Source organism: Camelus ferus, chromosome 21 (assembly GCF_009834535.1).
Source record: "Camelus ferus isolate YT-003-E chromosome 21, BCGSAC_Cfer_1.0, whole genome shotgun sequence".
Taxonomy (NCBI): domain Eukaryota; kingdom Metazoa; phylum Chordata; class Mammalia; order Artiodactyla; family Camelidae; genus Camelus; species Camelus ferus.
This window is the reverse complement of record NC_045716.1, coordinates 2,530,838-2,543,304: the sequence shown is the minus strand read 5'-3', so window position 1 is coordinate 2,543,304 and position 12,467 is coordinate 2,530,838. Positions and strand designations below refer to the sequence as shown.

At 42.4% G+C, this 12,467-nt stretch overlaps 1 protein-coding gene across 1 annotated transcript; it reads left to right on the top strand.

Annotated features, from left to right (window-relative positions):
- Window positions 1-2,342: 2,342 nt before the first annotated feature.
- On the top strand, window positions 2,343-3,486 carry LOC102510660 (transmembrane epididymal protein 1). The gene has a single exon (XM_006193002.2). The coding sequence runs from the start codon at window positions 2,343-2,345 to the stop codon at window positions 3,114-3,116; it is 774 nt and encodes a 257-aa protein (XP_006193064.1). The 3' UTR covers window positions 3,117-3,486.
- Window positions 3,487-12,467: the final 8,981 nt, after the last annotated feature.

Below are 12,467 nucleotides of genomic sequence, written 5' to 3'. Positions count from 1 at the left end.
CAAGAGCAGAAGACCCATGTCCCAGCTCAGTAGACAAGCAGGACAAAAAAAAAGGGGGGGGTGCATATTCCTCTTTCCTCTGTCTTTTGTTCTTTTCAGGTCCTCAACAGATTAGATGAGACCCACTCACATTGGGGCAGGCCATCTACTTTCCTCAGTTACCAATCCAAATGCTAATCTCACAGACACCCCCAGAAATGATGTTTAACCTGGGCGCCCTGTGCCCAGACAAGCTGACAGGAAACTTATCACCACAGCGTTGTTATTGAATGTAGCTGTAATTTTCATTTTCACTCCCCTATGGTATTATTTTATTTTATGAATATTTTATAAATTTATCTGTGCATTTAAATAGTGAAGGACATTTTGAGTATTTCTGTTCCTTTCTGCCAATTATAAACAGTGCTGTTGTGGGCATTCCTGAGAGTTACTATGTGCTATGCGCAAGTAAGAATGCGTTGTCTTCAACTTCACTATCTCATGCCGTATGCTGCCAAATTCTTTCCCAAAGTGGTTGTATTAACTTACATCCCCCCTCATAATGTATTAATTATTCTATTTCTTTCACATTTTCAGACTATTTTCAGGCTATTTTTTGTCAGTCTGTTAGGTGTAAAATGATAGCAAGCAAATGAGGGGACCTCAGTCCTACAACCACAAGGAACCAAATTCTGCAATAACCCTGTCAGCTTGGAAGAGAACCCCGAGCTTCGGAATGAAACGCAGCCTGGCTGACACCATGATCACACTTTGTGAGACTCTTGAGCAGAGGACCCAGCAAAGCTATGCCTGCATCCTGACCCACAGAAACTGAGAATAAATGTATGTTGTTTTAAGCCACTAATTTTGTGTTAATCAGTTACACAACAACAGGTAACCAATACAATATGGATCCGTGGAGAAGGAAATATAACCCGAATACACGGCTTGTTTCTGCAGTGAACAGAAGCCATACAGTCTGTGAAAAGGCTGAGAGCTATTGTCTTTGGTTAAAAAAAAATCTGGTGAAGGGCTTAGGTTGCCCTGCTGGGTCATGTGCCCATCTCGTGGCCACTCCGTGGCTAGGAATGCAGAATCTGTTGGAAGATGACAGCTCCCATCTAACCCAGATGGTTTGACGGGACACTTCCCCAAAAGAGGGAAGCTTTCACAATCAAAATGATAGATTTCTACCATGCCAATTCAATTAGAAAAGCCAATTAGAAAAGACTGAAATATATCTAAAAGGACACAATTTCCCCCCCCTTATTTACAGATAATATGATTACATAAAATCATTTGAACATTAGTAAGAAGAGTATGTAAATGCAACAAGATGGTGAATATAAAGATCAACATAAAAGTATAGTTTCTTACATCAGCAAAAGTTATAAACTAAAATGGAAGGTGCATTCATAGTAGCAACAAAAAGCAAATAAACCAAAATGGAAATCCATAAAGTCAATATAAAACACAATAAATTTGAGACACTCCCTGTCCTTGATTGGCTGTCATGAGGGGTAATATGACCAGGAAATGCTTTTTTCATGAGCGGGAATATCTGATGGTTAATTCACATGAAGTTTACTAGCTTAATAGGACCTTCTTTCCTATCAGTACCTACATTTTACTCAGCGTTTCTCAAAATTTGGGATGCTTAAGAATTACCTGGGATGTTTACTGAAAGGCTTATTGCAAGACACCAGCCCAAGAGATTTCAAATCAGTACGTCTGAGTAGAACCTATTTACCTGCATTTTAACTTGAAAAAACACTGAAACCCAAGGAGAGGAATCTCAGATGGTGGCAGCTCAGTCCTGTCTGGAAAGGAGCAGAAGAGATTCTCAGGGGTGAACTGGCGTCCTCAAGTAACATCAGAGTCACTGGGCTGTGTGTGCTTCCTTGTGGCTCTTAAGACTGCTTGTACCCAGAAGAACAGACTCGTACCTCGTGTTTGTGTGAGGTAACCTGTGTGTCCTCCCCGTTTCCTCTGAGTTGTTCCTTCCGTTCTGTGAATCTGGGGGAAAGTAAGGAAGGTAGAGACCACATCAGGGACCAACGGGGGGAGAGGCATGGTCTCTGAGAAGGGCAGAAGCCAGGCGTTGTGCTGGAGAATATGCTTATTTCACCATTTGGCAATGGTTGGTTAGCCATCAGTGAACCAAGCAGAAGACCAGAACGGAAACCAGGACACCCACCCCACCGTAAGTCTGGGCCTTCTCCAAAACCGTTTCCCTTTTGCATGTGCATGCAATGAGCTGAATATAAACAGACTCCGAGAAGCTCCCTCCACATCCTAGAGCCCAGCACGGCCATTCCCCGAGCCTCTTGCCTCTGCTTGTGGTCAGACCTACCTTCAGTTCCATGGGAGGCTTCGAGGGTCATCTGTACCCAGGACTGTCCCTCTTCTTCTATGGACTTTATCACGCGCGACTCGTCTCCAGGGCCTTGATATGCAGCCAGCCTGCCCAGTACCCGCCACGTCCTCCCTGGAGCAAAGGCAGATGGGCAAAGCTACGGCAAGTTCACTACGTGGGGCTGCTGAAGATACTGAGCACCTTCGTTCTAGTGGCCCAAGAGCTGCATAACATTTCCGGGCCGTTTGTACTCATCAGGAAGACGTACCACGCGAGAGACTTCCTGTACTGCAAGCAGTGGCAGCACCTCACCATATACATGACCTTCGTCCTGAGCGGCTGTGTTGACGCGGTGAGCCAGAACCTGCTGCCCCGCAGGAGTGCCGCGCTGGAGCAGGCCGCCCAGGCCCTGGGCCTGGCTCTGATCCTGCCCCTGATGCTGTCTCACTTGCAGGGCTCGGAGGGCGTGGACCTGCAGTCCCACCTCCTGTTCATCCAGGCCCTGTTCCCGCTGGTGCTGGTGGCGGTTGCCGAGCTGTGGGCTCCCGACGCGTGGCAGCTCTGGGTGATGAAGGCCTTTCTGTACATGCTTACGGGCTCTTGGCTGATCCAGATTGGCTTCATGCTCTACAGACCGATCTCCGGCCATAAGTGGATGGATGATGACAAAAACAATATTATGTTTGTCACCACCTTCTTCTGCTGGCATGTGGTCGTCCTCGCCTTTTTGATGGCCTGGATCCACGGCGTCTCCTTTTTGTGGTATCGCTACATGTGCTAATGCCTGAACCAGGTGAGCCCGGAGTGGCTGCTGTCACCTGCACACGCTGGGACACCTGGAGGAGGACTTGCCGGAGGTCGGAGCTGCAGGAGGGACACCAGGTGTCCTTCCTCCAGAGGGCACTCCCGAGCCAGCCAACTCTGCGGGAGGGGCATCCCTCTCTCTCCCCCTTCTTGGCTGCCCTCCGTCTGGTTTGCCAAGCAGTGTGCAGAGAAAAGGCGAATGGAGCCCAGGAGGCATGTAGACTCTGACCTTCGCTTTCAACTCCCCAAGTATTTCCCCCAACGCCCCTCAACTGTCCTCAGCTCCAGCCACTGCGGTCTGCTGGCCCTTCCCCTTTCTCCCCACCCCTGCCCCCCTTACTCCCCCCTCCCTGGTAGAGCATGAAAGTAAATGTACTATATCCTGCCTTTGGGTTTTTATACATACCCCTCGCCCACCTCATGGAATACTGACATTTATTGCATCCTAAGAATTTGCATTCTTTAGCCCAATTTACCCATCATATGAACCACCTCCTCATTCTTTCTCTTCCCGGGTCTCTTCAGTACTCATACTAAATCTGAACTATCATTTTAACCATCTAGAACTCACAGAACTGTTACTGAGGTCTTTCTTTCTTTTTTTTTTTTATTACTTTATGGTTTATCTAAGAGAAAGTCAGATTCTTTTTTCTTTTAGCTTTGTGGAGGTACACTTAATGTACAAGCAATTGTGCATATTTAATGTATACATTTTGATGAGTTTGAGCATCTCTGTACTGTGAGACCATCGCCACAATCCTTAAAGGCAGTTTCCTCTGCAGGGTCCAGTAGAACAGACCAGCATCCTGCACGTAGTGAGGGCTCAGAGGGTATGTCTCCTTCTAGAATTTCTCCACCCCTGTCTCCCCAAGTGCAGAGTCTGCCAGATTCTTCTGCCTGTGTAGATCAACCCATTGCTCTGCACACACTTCAATTTCCAAGTAAGACTCACCTGGACCTGCTCCTTTCTGGTTCTCATATCACATAAAAGCCAATGGTTTGTTTATTCTGCACACTTTTCTCTCTAATCCTCACAACTCTTCTCTGAGCTAGGCTTACAGATGGTGATCTAAAACTTCAAGTCTTAGGAAACTGGCTTAAAGTAGCTAGACATTCAGCCGTGTCACATAACACTCTGGCTGGGAGTATTTCATACGTGCCATCTGTATGTCACAGGGAGTGGCCTTCTGAGAGGCAGAGTTAAATTCCTGGGGACTTGCAAAAAAAAGTGTCTTTCTGCCACCTGTTCTGCTCTCCTCCTTGCCATCCCCAGGATACAGAGAATCTGTTAAGCTTCCCTTGCTCGTGGTCACAGCTAAAACATCCATGCTTAGGACAGAGTGAGGCTGGGGCAGGGATTCCAGAGGGCCATCATCTTTCTACTTTCCCCTTTGCTTCTAGTCCCTAGGAAAACTAGGGGTAGCCCTCTTCCTCTGGTTCTGGCCCTGTGCTTCCTTGTTAATTTTCTCATTCAGAAGTTAAGGAGTAGCAGGGGTAAATTGTCATCCGGCTGTTAAGGGCAGCTCCCCTCTGGTCTGGGGGGCTGGCGAACATCCTGAGTTACTGCAAAGGAGGGAGGTGCCTGCTGGTGTTACTCACAGGGGGCGCAGCGATGTCTTGGAACGCCGCCTGGCGGGCACATGCTGGACGTCGAGCGTGTGACCAGCAGGCGGCTCTCCACGGAAGGCTTACCCCTTGCACCAGCAGGATGGCCCACAGGAGATGAGCAGTGGTCCCCGGGGCAGAAATAAAATCTTCCCAGTGCATTGGTTCAGCTTCGGTGCATCTCTGTGCTCCGGGTGACCGCGGAGCTCCGCACCGTCCCCTGGAGGTCCTGCCCTGTTCCTGCTCGTCACCTCTGGGGCCTGTCCCCTTGTTTCTCGCCCACCACCGTGGGTACCTTTTCAGGCCTTGCCCAGACTTGTGGCTCCTCCGTCCCGTGGCCCAGCTGAAACTCCTCTAGGGCCCTGAGGTTCGGGTGGTAGGGAATCCCTTTTCCTCTATACTCTTTCCTAGTGATTTGGCAAAACTGTTCTCTACTTCACTCAGGCCTCCTCTTTTTCATATTAAAAGTATATTTTGTTGTTGTCTTTTTTAAACCTTAAAATTGATTCTTTTTTTGCTATTACAATCTGGCCTCATCTTGAGGTCATTAATTAGGAGATAAGTTATTATACACAAGGGCAGAAAAGCAAATCCCAAATATGAATATTTCAAGGTGTTCTCTCTCGACAGCAGTAGAAGCTGAGGAGATGCCAAAGCCACCTCTTGGCAGATGTGTCCCGTTTCCGAGTACTTTTGAGGTCCTGTCAGATACCAACGAGCTCATCTCCTGTAGTAAATTAATGCCTTCAAATATTATTATGTATCACAACATGCATCTTTGAGGTGAAATAATAAATTTTAGCAGCGGCCTTCAAAGCCACAAAGGGATTATTCCTGAGGCCTGAAGGTGGAATGGACAGGCCTGCTGTTTGGGTGATAAGGACCTTTCTGTATTCCTCACATCACAGCACCTACGAGCACTCTGCCAGGAATCCTAATCATGTAGAATGTAAAACCAACCGAAGATAAATCCAGGAAAACAAAACAAAACAAAGCAAAACAAAACAAAACACTAAAATAAAAACCCAAATGGAGTTTTAGAGAAAAAAGTATAAGCTTTACCACCATCCACCAGAGGGCACCATGTTTCCATGAAATGGGAAGGGGCCCGTGGGCTCCATTTGTACTAAGTTATCAATTTAAAAGAAAGGCAGGAAGGGTGAAGAGGAGGGTAGAAAAACACATAAGCAAGTGCTTTCCAAGTGCCTAGTAAACATAATGAAGGTGGACGTGAATGAGCATAGAATTCAACCTGATAGATGTAGGACACATATGTATAGATCACACATAGATACATAGATACACGGATACATAGATGTATACATGCCTATATAGAGATGAAGTATCTGTACGTACATAAATATATAGATATAGGGGTATGTGTGTACCTCAAAAACACAGCGGTGTCAAAATGCTTGAGCTAAAATGGCTACATTTTTACAATTCTATAAAAATCATCAAAATGTTCATTTAGCTCATTGCATATCAGGCACGCAATAAATGGCTGATGAAAGAGTAAATAAAGCAGCTAGTACAGGTGTAACGTGGATGAAATGTCAGTTTAATTATGATTTGGGTTTTGAGGGGTAAATAGGAGTTTGTTACAGGAGTTCAGGGCAGGCATTCTGAGGTCTTGTACATTCCTGTACTCATACGCCTGGCAGTGCAGTTCCAGTGATGGGATGCCATGGCCCGATGATACCAGAGAAGGCTGTTGAGTTCTTGCCCCCGAGGAAGGGTAGCTAAGGAAGAGCCACACAAATTGTTTTATAGAAAGCTTGATAATTTGCTTTTCAAGTTAATGACAGAAGATTATTAATGGGCTCTTACAATGGAACATGGTGCCATTAACAACAACAAAATGCTTGCAATGGCTTTATTATAATCAATATTCAATATACACATTTAATAAACTAATTATTAAGCTTTTTAAAACATTTTTATTGAGTTATAGTCAGTTTACAATGTTGTGTCAATTTCCAGTGTAGAGCACAATTTTTCAGTTATACATGAACATACATATATTCATTGTCGCATTCTTTTTCTGTGAGCTACCACAAGATCTTGTATATATTTCCCTGTGCTATACAGTATAATCTTGTTTATCTATTCTACATATGCCTGTCAGTATCTACAAATTTTGAACTCCTAGTCTGTCCCTTCCCACCCCCCTCCTCCTTGGCAACCACAAGTTTGTATTCTATGTCTATGAGTCTGTTTCTGTTTTGTATTTATGTTCTTTTTTTTAGATTCCACTGTGAGCGATCTCATATGGTATTTTTCTTTCTCTTTCTGGCTTACTTCACTTAGAATGACATTCTCCAGGGACATCCATGTTGCTGCAAATGGCGTTATGTTGTCGTTTTTATGGCCGAATAGTATTCCATTGTATAAATATACCACATCTTCTTTATCCAGTCATCTGTTGATGGACATTTAGGCTGTCTCCATGTCTTGGCTATTGTGAATAGTGCTGCTATGAACATTGGGGTGCAGGTGCCTTTTTGAAGTAGAGTTCCTTCTGGATATACGCCCAGGAGCGTGATTACTGGGTCATATGGTAATTATTAAGCTTTTAAACTTGGCGTATGGAATTACTTAGAATTACTTTTAAATGTAGTGATTTTATTTAAAATTGCTTTCACTTGTTCATTATTTTTCAATAATATGGTACATTTGATACGTAAGATTTTCCTAAACAGATACCATTTCCATATTTTTGTTAATTAAAATTCCTTAGACATTTCATATTATGAATTTAAAATATGATTTTAAAAAATACTTTACATATACCTAACAAGGCAGTTTTATAAACCTAACAAAGAAAATTCTAAGAACTTAAAAAGACTCTTGTAAATTTAATGTCATATTTTAAAATAAATGCAAAACAAAAATTTGGCATTTTATTCTAGAAAAAACAACATTCACAGGATACCAGATGTTTTTTTTAAAGTATATTTGCATGAATAAAACTTAAACAAAGGGAAATATTTTTATATGCTTGGGTTTAAATTTACTCACCCAACCAAAAGAAATAAAATTAATGTCTCCAACTACCTGGGGCTTCTTTGCCTGAAACTTGGAAGTCTCAAGTATATTTTGGGTTAACGAATATAGAAGCAAGAAAGACCTTCCAAGGCTGACCCTACAACTGTTGGCTAGACTCCTTCATATGATCATACACATGAGAGTTCTTTTTTTTTTTTTAACCTTTGACCAGGACTTAGCCAATCACCAATCACAGAAGACTGTACTTCTTAATACTCAATATCTTCCCCTGAAATGAATTGTTAAAGTTTATTTTAGTGGAAGACTTTCCAGCTTTTATTTTCTTTCTGTATTACTGCAGTACAGTTGCATCAACACCTAATATGCAGCCATAGTATCTTGAACCCTTTGCTCAGAAGGAAAGTGCGCCTCTCTTGACTTTAAATCTTGTGTGTATTGCACTGACCACCATTCTGAGGTCTTAGTGCTGAAATCTGTTTTACCCGCGAAGATCACAACAACAAGGGGTAAAACACAAGTTCTGTGAGTTCTGTGTGCTGTGTCCTTCCCTCAGGTGACTGACCAGGGGCAAAAGCAGACGCCAACCTCTGAATCAGGAGGCGCTGTTCTGCCCAGGAGGACTCCATGGGTTGTCAACATTATATCGAAAGCTTTTATAAGTGAACACTGGAACAGTAAATGTGTTATTCGCTCAGTCTCTCCCTCACCCTCTTTCAGTGTCCTGACCCTTTGCTGAGACAGTTGTTAGATCTTTGTATTTGTGCAGGACTTAAAGCTTTCCACATTGCCTTCACATCCATTTCTCTGCCGAATCAAACAAATGTTACTGAGCACCTACGAGGGCCAGGCCCATGCGGCACGAAGATGAGTTGGACATTGGAGGACCACCTCCTCTGTTGCCGTCTCTCCTGAGTCCGTTCAATTACTAATTATTGTGACTTCTTTTTCTACTGTTAAAATAGGATGCCATGTTGCAATAACAGCTTGGGAAAGTGGTAGCTACTTATTTCATTGTCATCCAATTTTCTATTTGCTTAATAACCTCTGAGTGCCTCTCCATACTGCGCCATCCTCTCCATCCCTGGGGTGACTTCTGCATTGCTAAACTCAGCTCCCAAGGGTTTTGTATACTCTTATGTGTGATGTCATTTTAATAAGCAACATCTCCTGGATATTCTGTCTGCTTAAAACATCAACTTCCAAGAGCTTGAATTCCCTTTCTCTGAAAGGCTGTCAGGCACTCAATTTTCTCCTTAAACAACTCTTCTACTCCTCTGGTCCTGTTCTCATAGGAAGTGAATATCAAGATGAAAGACCGTCAGCTCTGTGAATGCTAATAATTTAGCCCAAAATTACTGGGAAGGGAGGAATTCAATGTCACATCCAAGAGAGAGAAGAGTTTGTAAGTCCTCGGGTTGTTGGGAAGGGTATGTATATCTCAAAACCCTTATCCTGTGAAAGAAAAGAAATTTGGAAGTTGAAAGGAATGTTGTTAATAGTGAATTGCCAATAATATATCACTTACATTTGAAAAAATGTTGTACTTTCTTGAGTCTATGTAAAGACCAGAAAGTTTTTTGAAGTGATTTGGCTAAGAAGAGATTCTTTATCTCTTGATGTTTTTGGGTTCCGAGATGAGTTTGTAGCCTACCGTATTTCTTCAATCATCAGTTACTTCATTCATTAGTCAGTATAACTAACACAAACACACACACTTCTTAAGATAATTCAGGGTGACGCTCTGGATAGTTTAATAATCTCATTTTATTCCTTAGGTTATCACCTTTGAAAAAGAGCTATCATAGCCTGGGCAAAAGAAATTCTTTTAGGTCTTTTCCTAAAAGAGCAACCTATATAGCACTGATATACACCTACATTCCTTAAGACACTGTGCTTTCAGACTTGCCTTCAATGAAGCTGTCTGAAGCCACTCTCTACTCCTAATCACTGCCCCACTGCCTTCCCTGCAGCTGGAAGAGGTTGACTACTGGAGCTACTGGCAGCCAGATGGAGTGTTGTCACCCCAGTAATAGCAAGGACTAAAAGCCAGCATTGCTGGCTAGAGGCTTGAATTCCATGATCATTAGATCCCTGAACTTTTTAAGACTTATTTTTAATTGAAATATAGTCAGTTATGGTTATTGTGAATTTCTGGTACACAGCACAATGTCCCAGTCATACACATCTATACATATATTTGTTTTCATATTTTTTTCATTAAAGATTATTACAAGATATTAAATACAGTTCCCTGTTCTATAAGAAGAAATTTAGTTTTTTAAATCCATTTTTATATATAGTGGTTAACATTTGCAAATCTCAAACCCTCAAATTTATCCTTTCCCACCCTCTTTCCCCCAGTAACCATAAAATTGTTTACCATTTCTGCAAGTCCGTTTCTGTTCTATAGATGAGTTCATTAGTGTTCTCTTTTTTTCTTTTTTTAGATTCCACATATGGGTGATATCATTATGGTATTTTTCTTTCTCTTTCTGGCTTACTTCACTTAGAATGACATTCTCCAGGAATATCCATGTTGCTGCAAATGGTGTTACTGTATTCTTTTTTGTGGTGAGTAGTATTCCATTATATAAATGTACCACATCTTCTTTATCCAATCATCTGTCGATGGACATTTAGGTTGCTTCCATGTCTTGGCAATTGTAAATAGTGCTGATGTGAACATTGGGATGCATGTATCTTTTCAGATTAGAGTTCCCTCTGGATATATGCCCAGGAGTGGGATTACTGGATCATATAGTAAGTCCATTTTTAGTTTTTTGAGGAATCTTCATATGGCTGCAGCAAACTAACATTCCCACCAACAGTGTAGGAGATTTCCCTTTTCTCCACACTCTCTCCAACGTTTATTGTTCTAATTCCCAAAGTGAAAGGGTTCCAGAAGTGTCCTGAACTTCTGTGATGATAAGAATCACCCAGGCACTTGTTAAACGCATATGTTACCAAGTCCTTCCTCTGTCGATTCTGATTTAGCAGAGTCTGGGTGAGGCTCAAGAATCGGTATATTTAACAAGTGCCCCAGATGATCATTATTATCAGGAAAGTAGAAAAAAATATTGTTTTCTAAAAAATTATACTGAGCTCATGTCTTAGCTCTAATGTTAACTTACTGGTTGTGTGTTGAATCAGACCCAGTGTGCAATGATTTCTCAAATCTCTGGGCATCACCTTTACTCCAGGGCACACTTACCCTCGAAATGGCAGCAGACCTCTTTGGCAAAAGTTAGGAAGAAGATTCACAGTAAATACTTGCAAGAATATTCCAAAGTTCTTCCTAAAAGGCAAAATGCTTTCCTTTCATTTAAGATCTTCTGGTTCTGACTCAGGATTGAAAATTGGATGAGGGACCTGGTATCCTACATGGTGGCTCATTTTTTTTGTTCTTATTCATATCAATTCATTCACTCAAATATTTACTGAGCACTTCCATGCGACAGAAACTGCTCTAGGTGTCTGGGATGCACCTTTGAATCAGTCAAAAACTCCCACCACCATAAGCTTATGTTCTCAGGTGGAATCTTAGTGAGCTGCCACACATTTTTCCTAAGGGTTGCTATGATGATAGCCCCCACTAAGAATCTGTGGGTTAGATCAGTCTGATACCCACGCTGCCATGGCTGCTATTATATCTACATACCCTTTGTCTTTGGTGGTTAGCACCACCTCCCACTGAAATCAAAGCTAATTTTCAACTGAGGCATCTTCTTTCAGCCTTTGTGGCCACCCCCACAGTGCTGCTGGCACCGTCACCACCGAGCACTTGTTGTCATAGGCACCACCATGCATAACCTCTCATTGTCCCTGAGCTTTTGAGTCACCCCTTCAAGATGAAAAGTTCTAGATGGAGAATCTGATTGCTGGGTCTAGGACAGCTGTCCACGTCCTCGGCCCCTCTGGCATCCATAACGGGAGGCAATTCCTCTATTACTCACACAATTTTTCATCCCGAATAGGAAGGATGGTCAGAGACTGAAGGACCAAAACAAAACCCCACAAAATCCCAATAAATGCACTCGCTCCTGACCCAATCAGTGCTCTGGACCCTCTCCGGGCTAATTTACAGGTATCCTAGGACGTTGTAAAGAGGGATCCAAATGTGGCAAATCAGACCGGAAGCCTGGATGAACCCAAAATGATTTCCCTCTCCTTCAAGTGAACAACAGTATAGTCTTCAAACTCTTTTGAAGGCAATAAAATATGAGTACAAAAAGTTAATTTCCAGCATTAAAATATTCTATACACTTGTGTTAAAACAAGTTATTCCCTGTGAGTAAACTCATGCTGAGTTCCAAATTTCCAACTTGCAACAAATGTTTTAGTCCTTGGTAAGTTGGGGATATTCTAGAAATTTCTCCCATCTCCTTTCTCATCATTTATTATTGTCTTCTCATTTCTAGGACTATTTCTATGTGGACAAAATTTTTCTGCTCCTTTTATTGAACTGGTCATGATCCTAAAGTAGGCCTGGCCCAGTATACAGTTGAAAAACATTATAGCATCCTGAGAAAAATTTAAATGAAGGACAAGTTATAACTTTTCCCCCATATAGCCTCTTGCTTGCACTGTCTTTTCTGGCATGATCAGGTCTAGATGAATGAGGGTCTGATTAGGATTAGAACACTGGTCAAAACTGGTCACAGAAAATCCTCCAGTTCTTTTGTTTGCTATAATTTGATGAAAATATTAAATGGCA

Coding starts and splice junctions, on each gene's coding strand:
- LOC102510660 (XM_006193002.2), top strand. CDS start 2,343: ATGGGAGGCTTCGAGGGTCATCTGTACCCAGGACTGTCCCTCTTCTTC.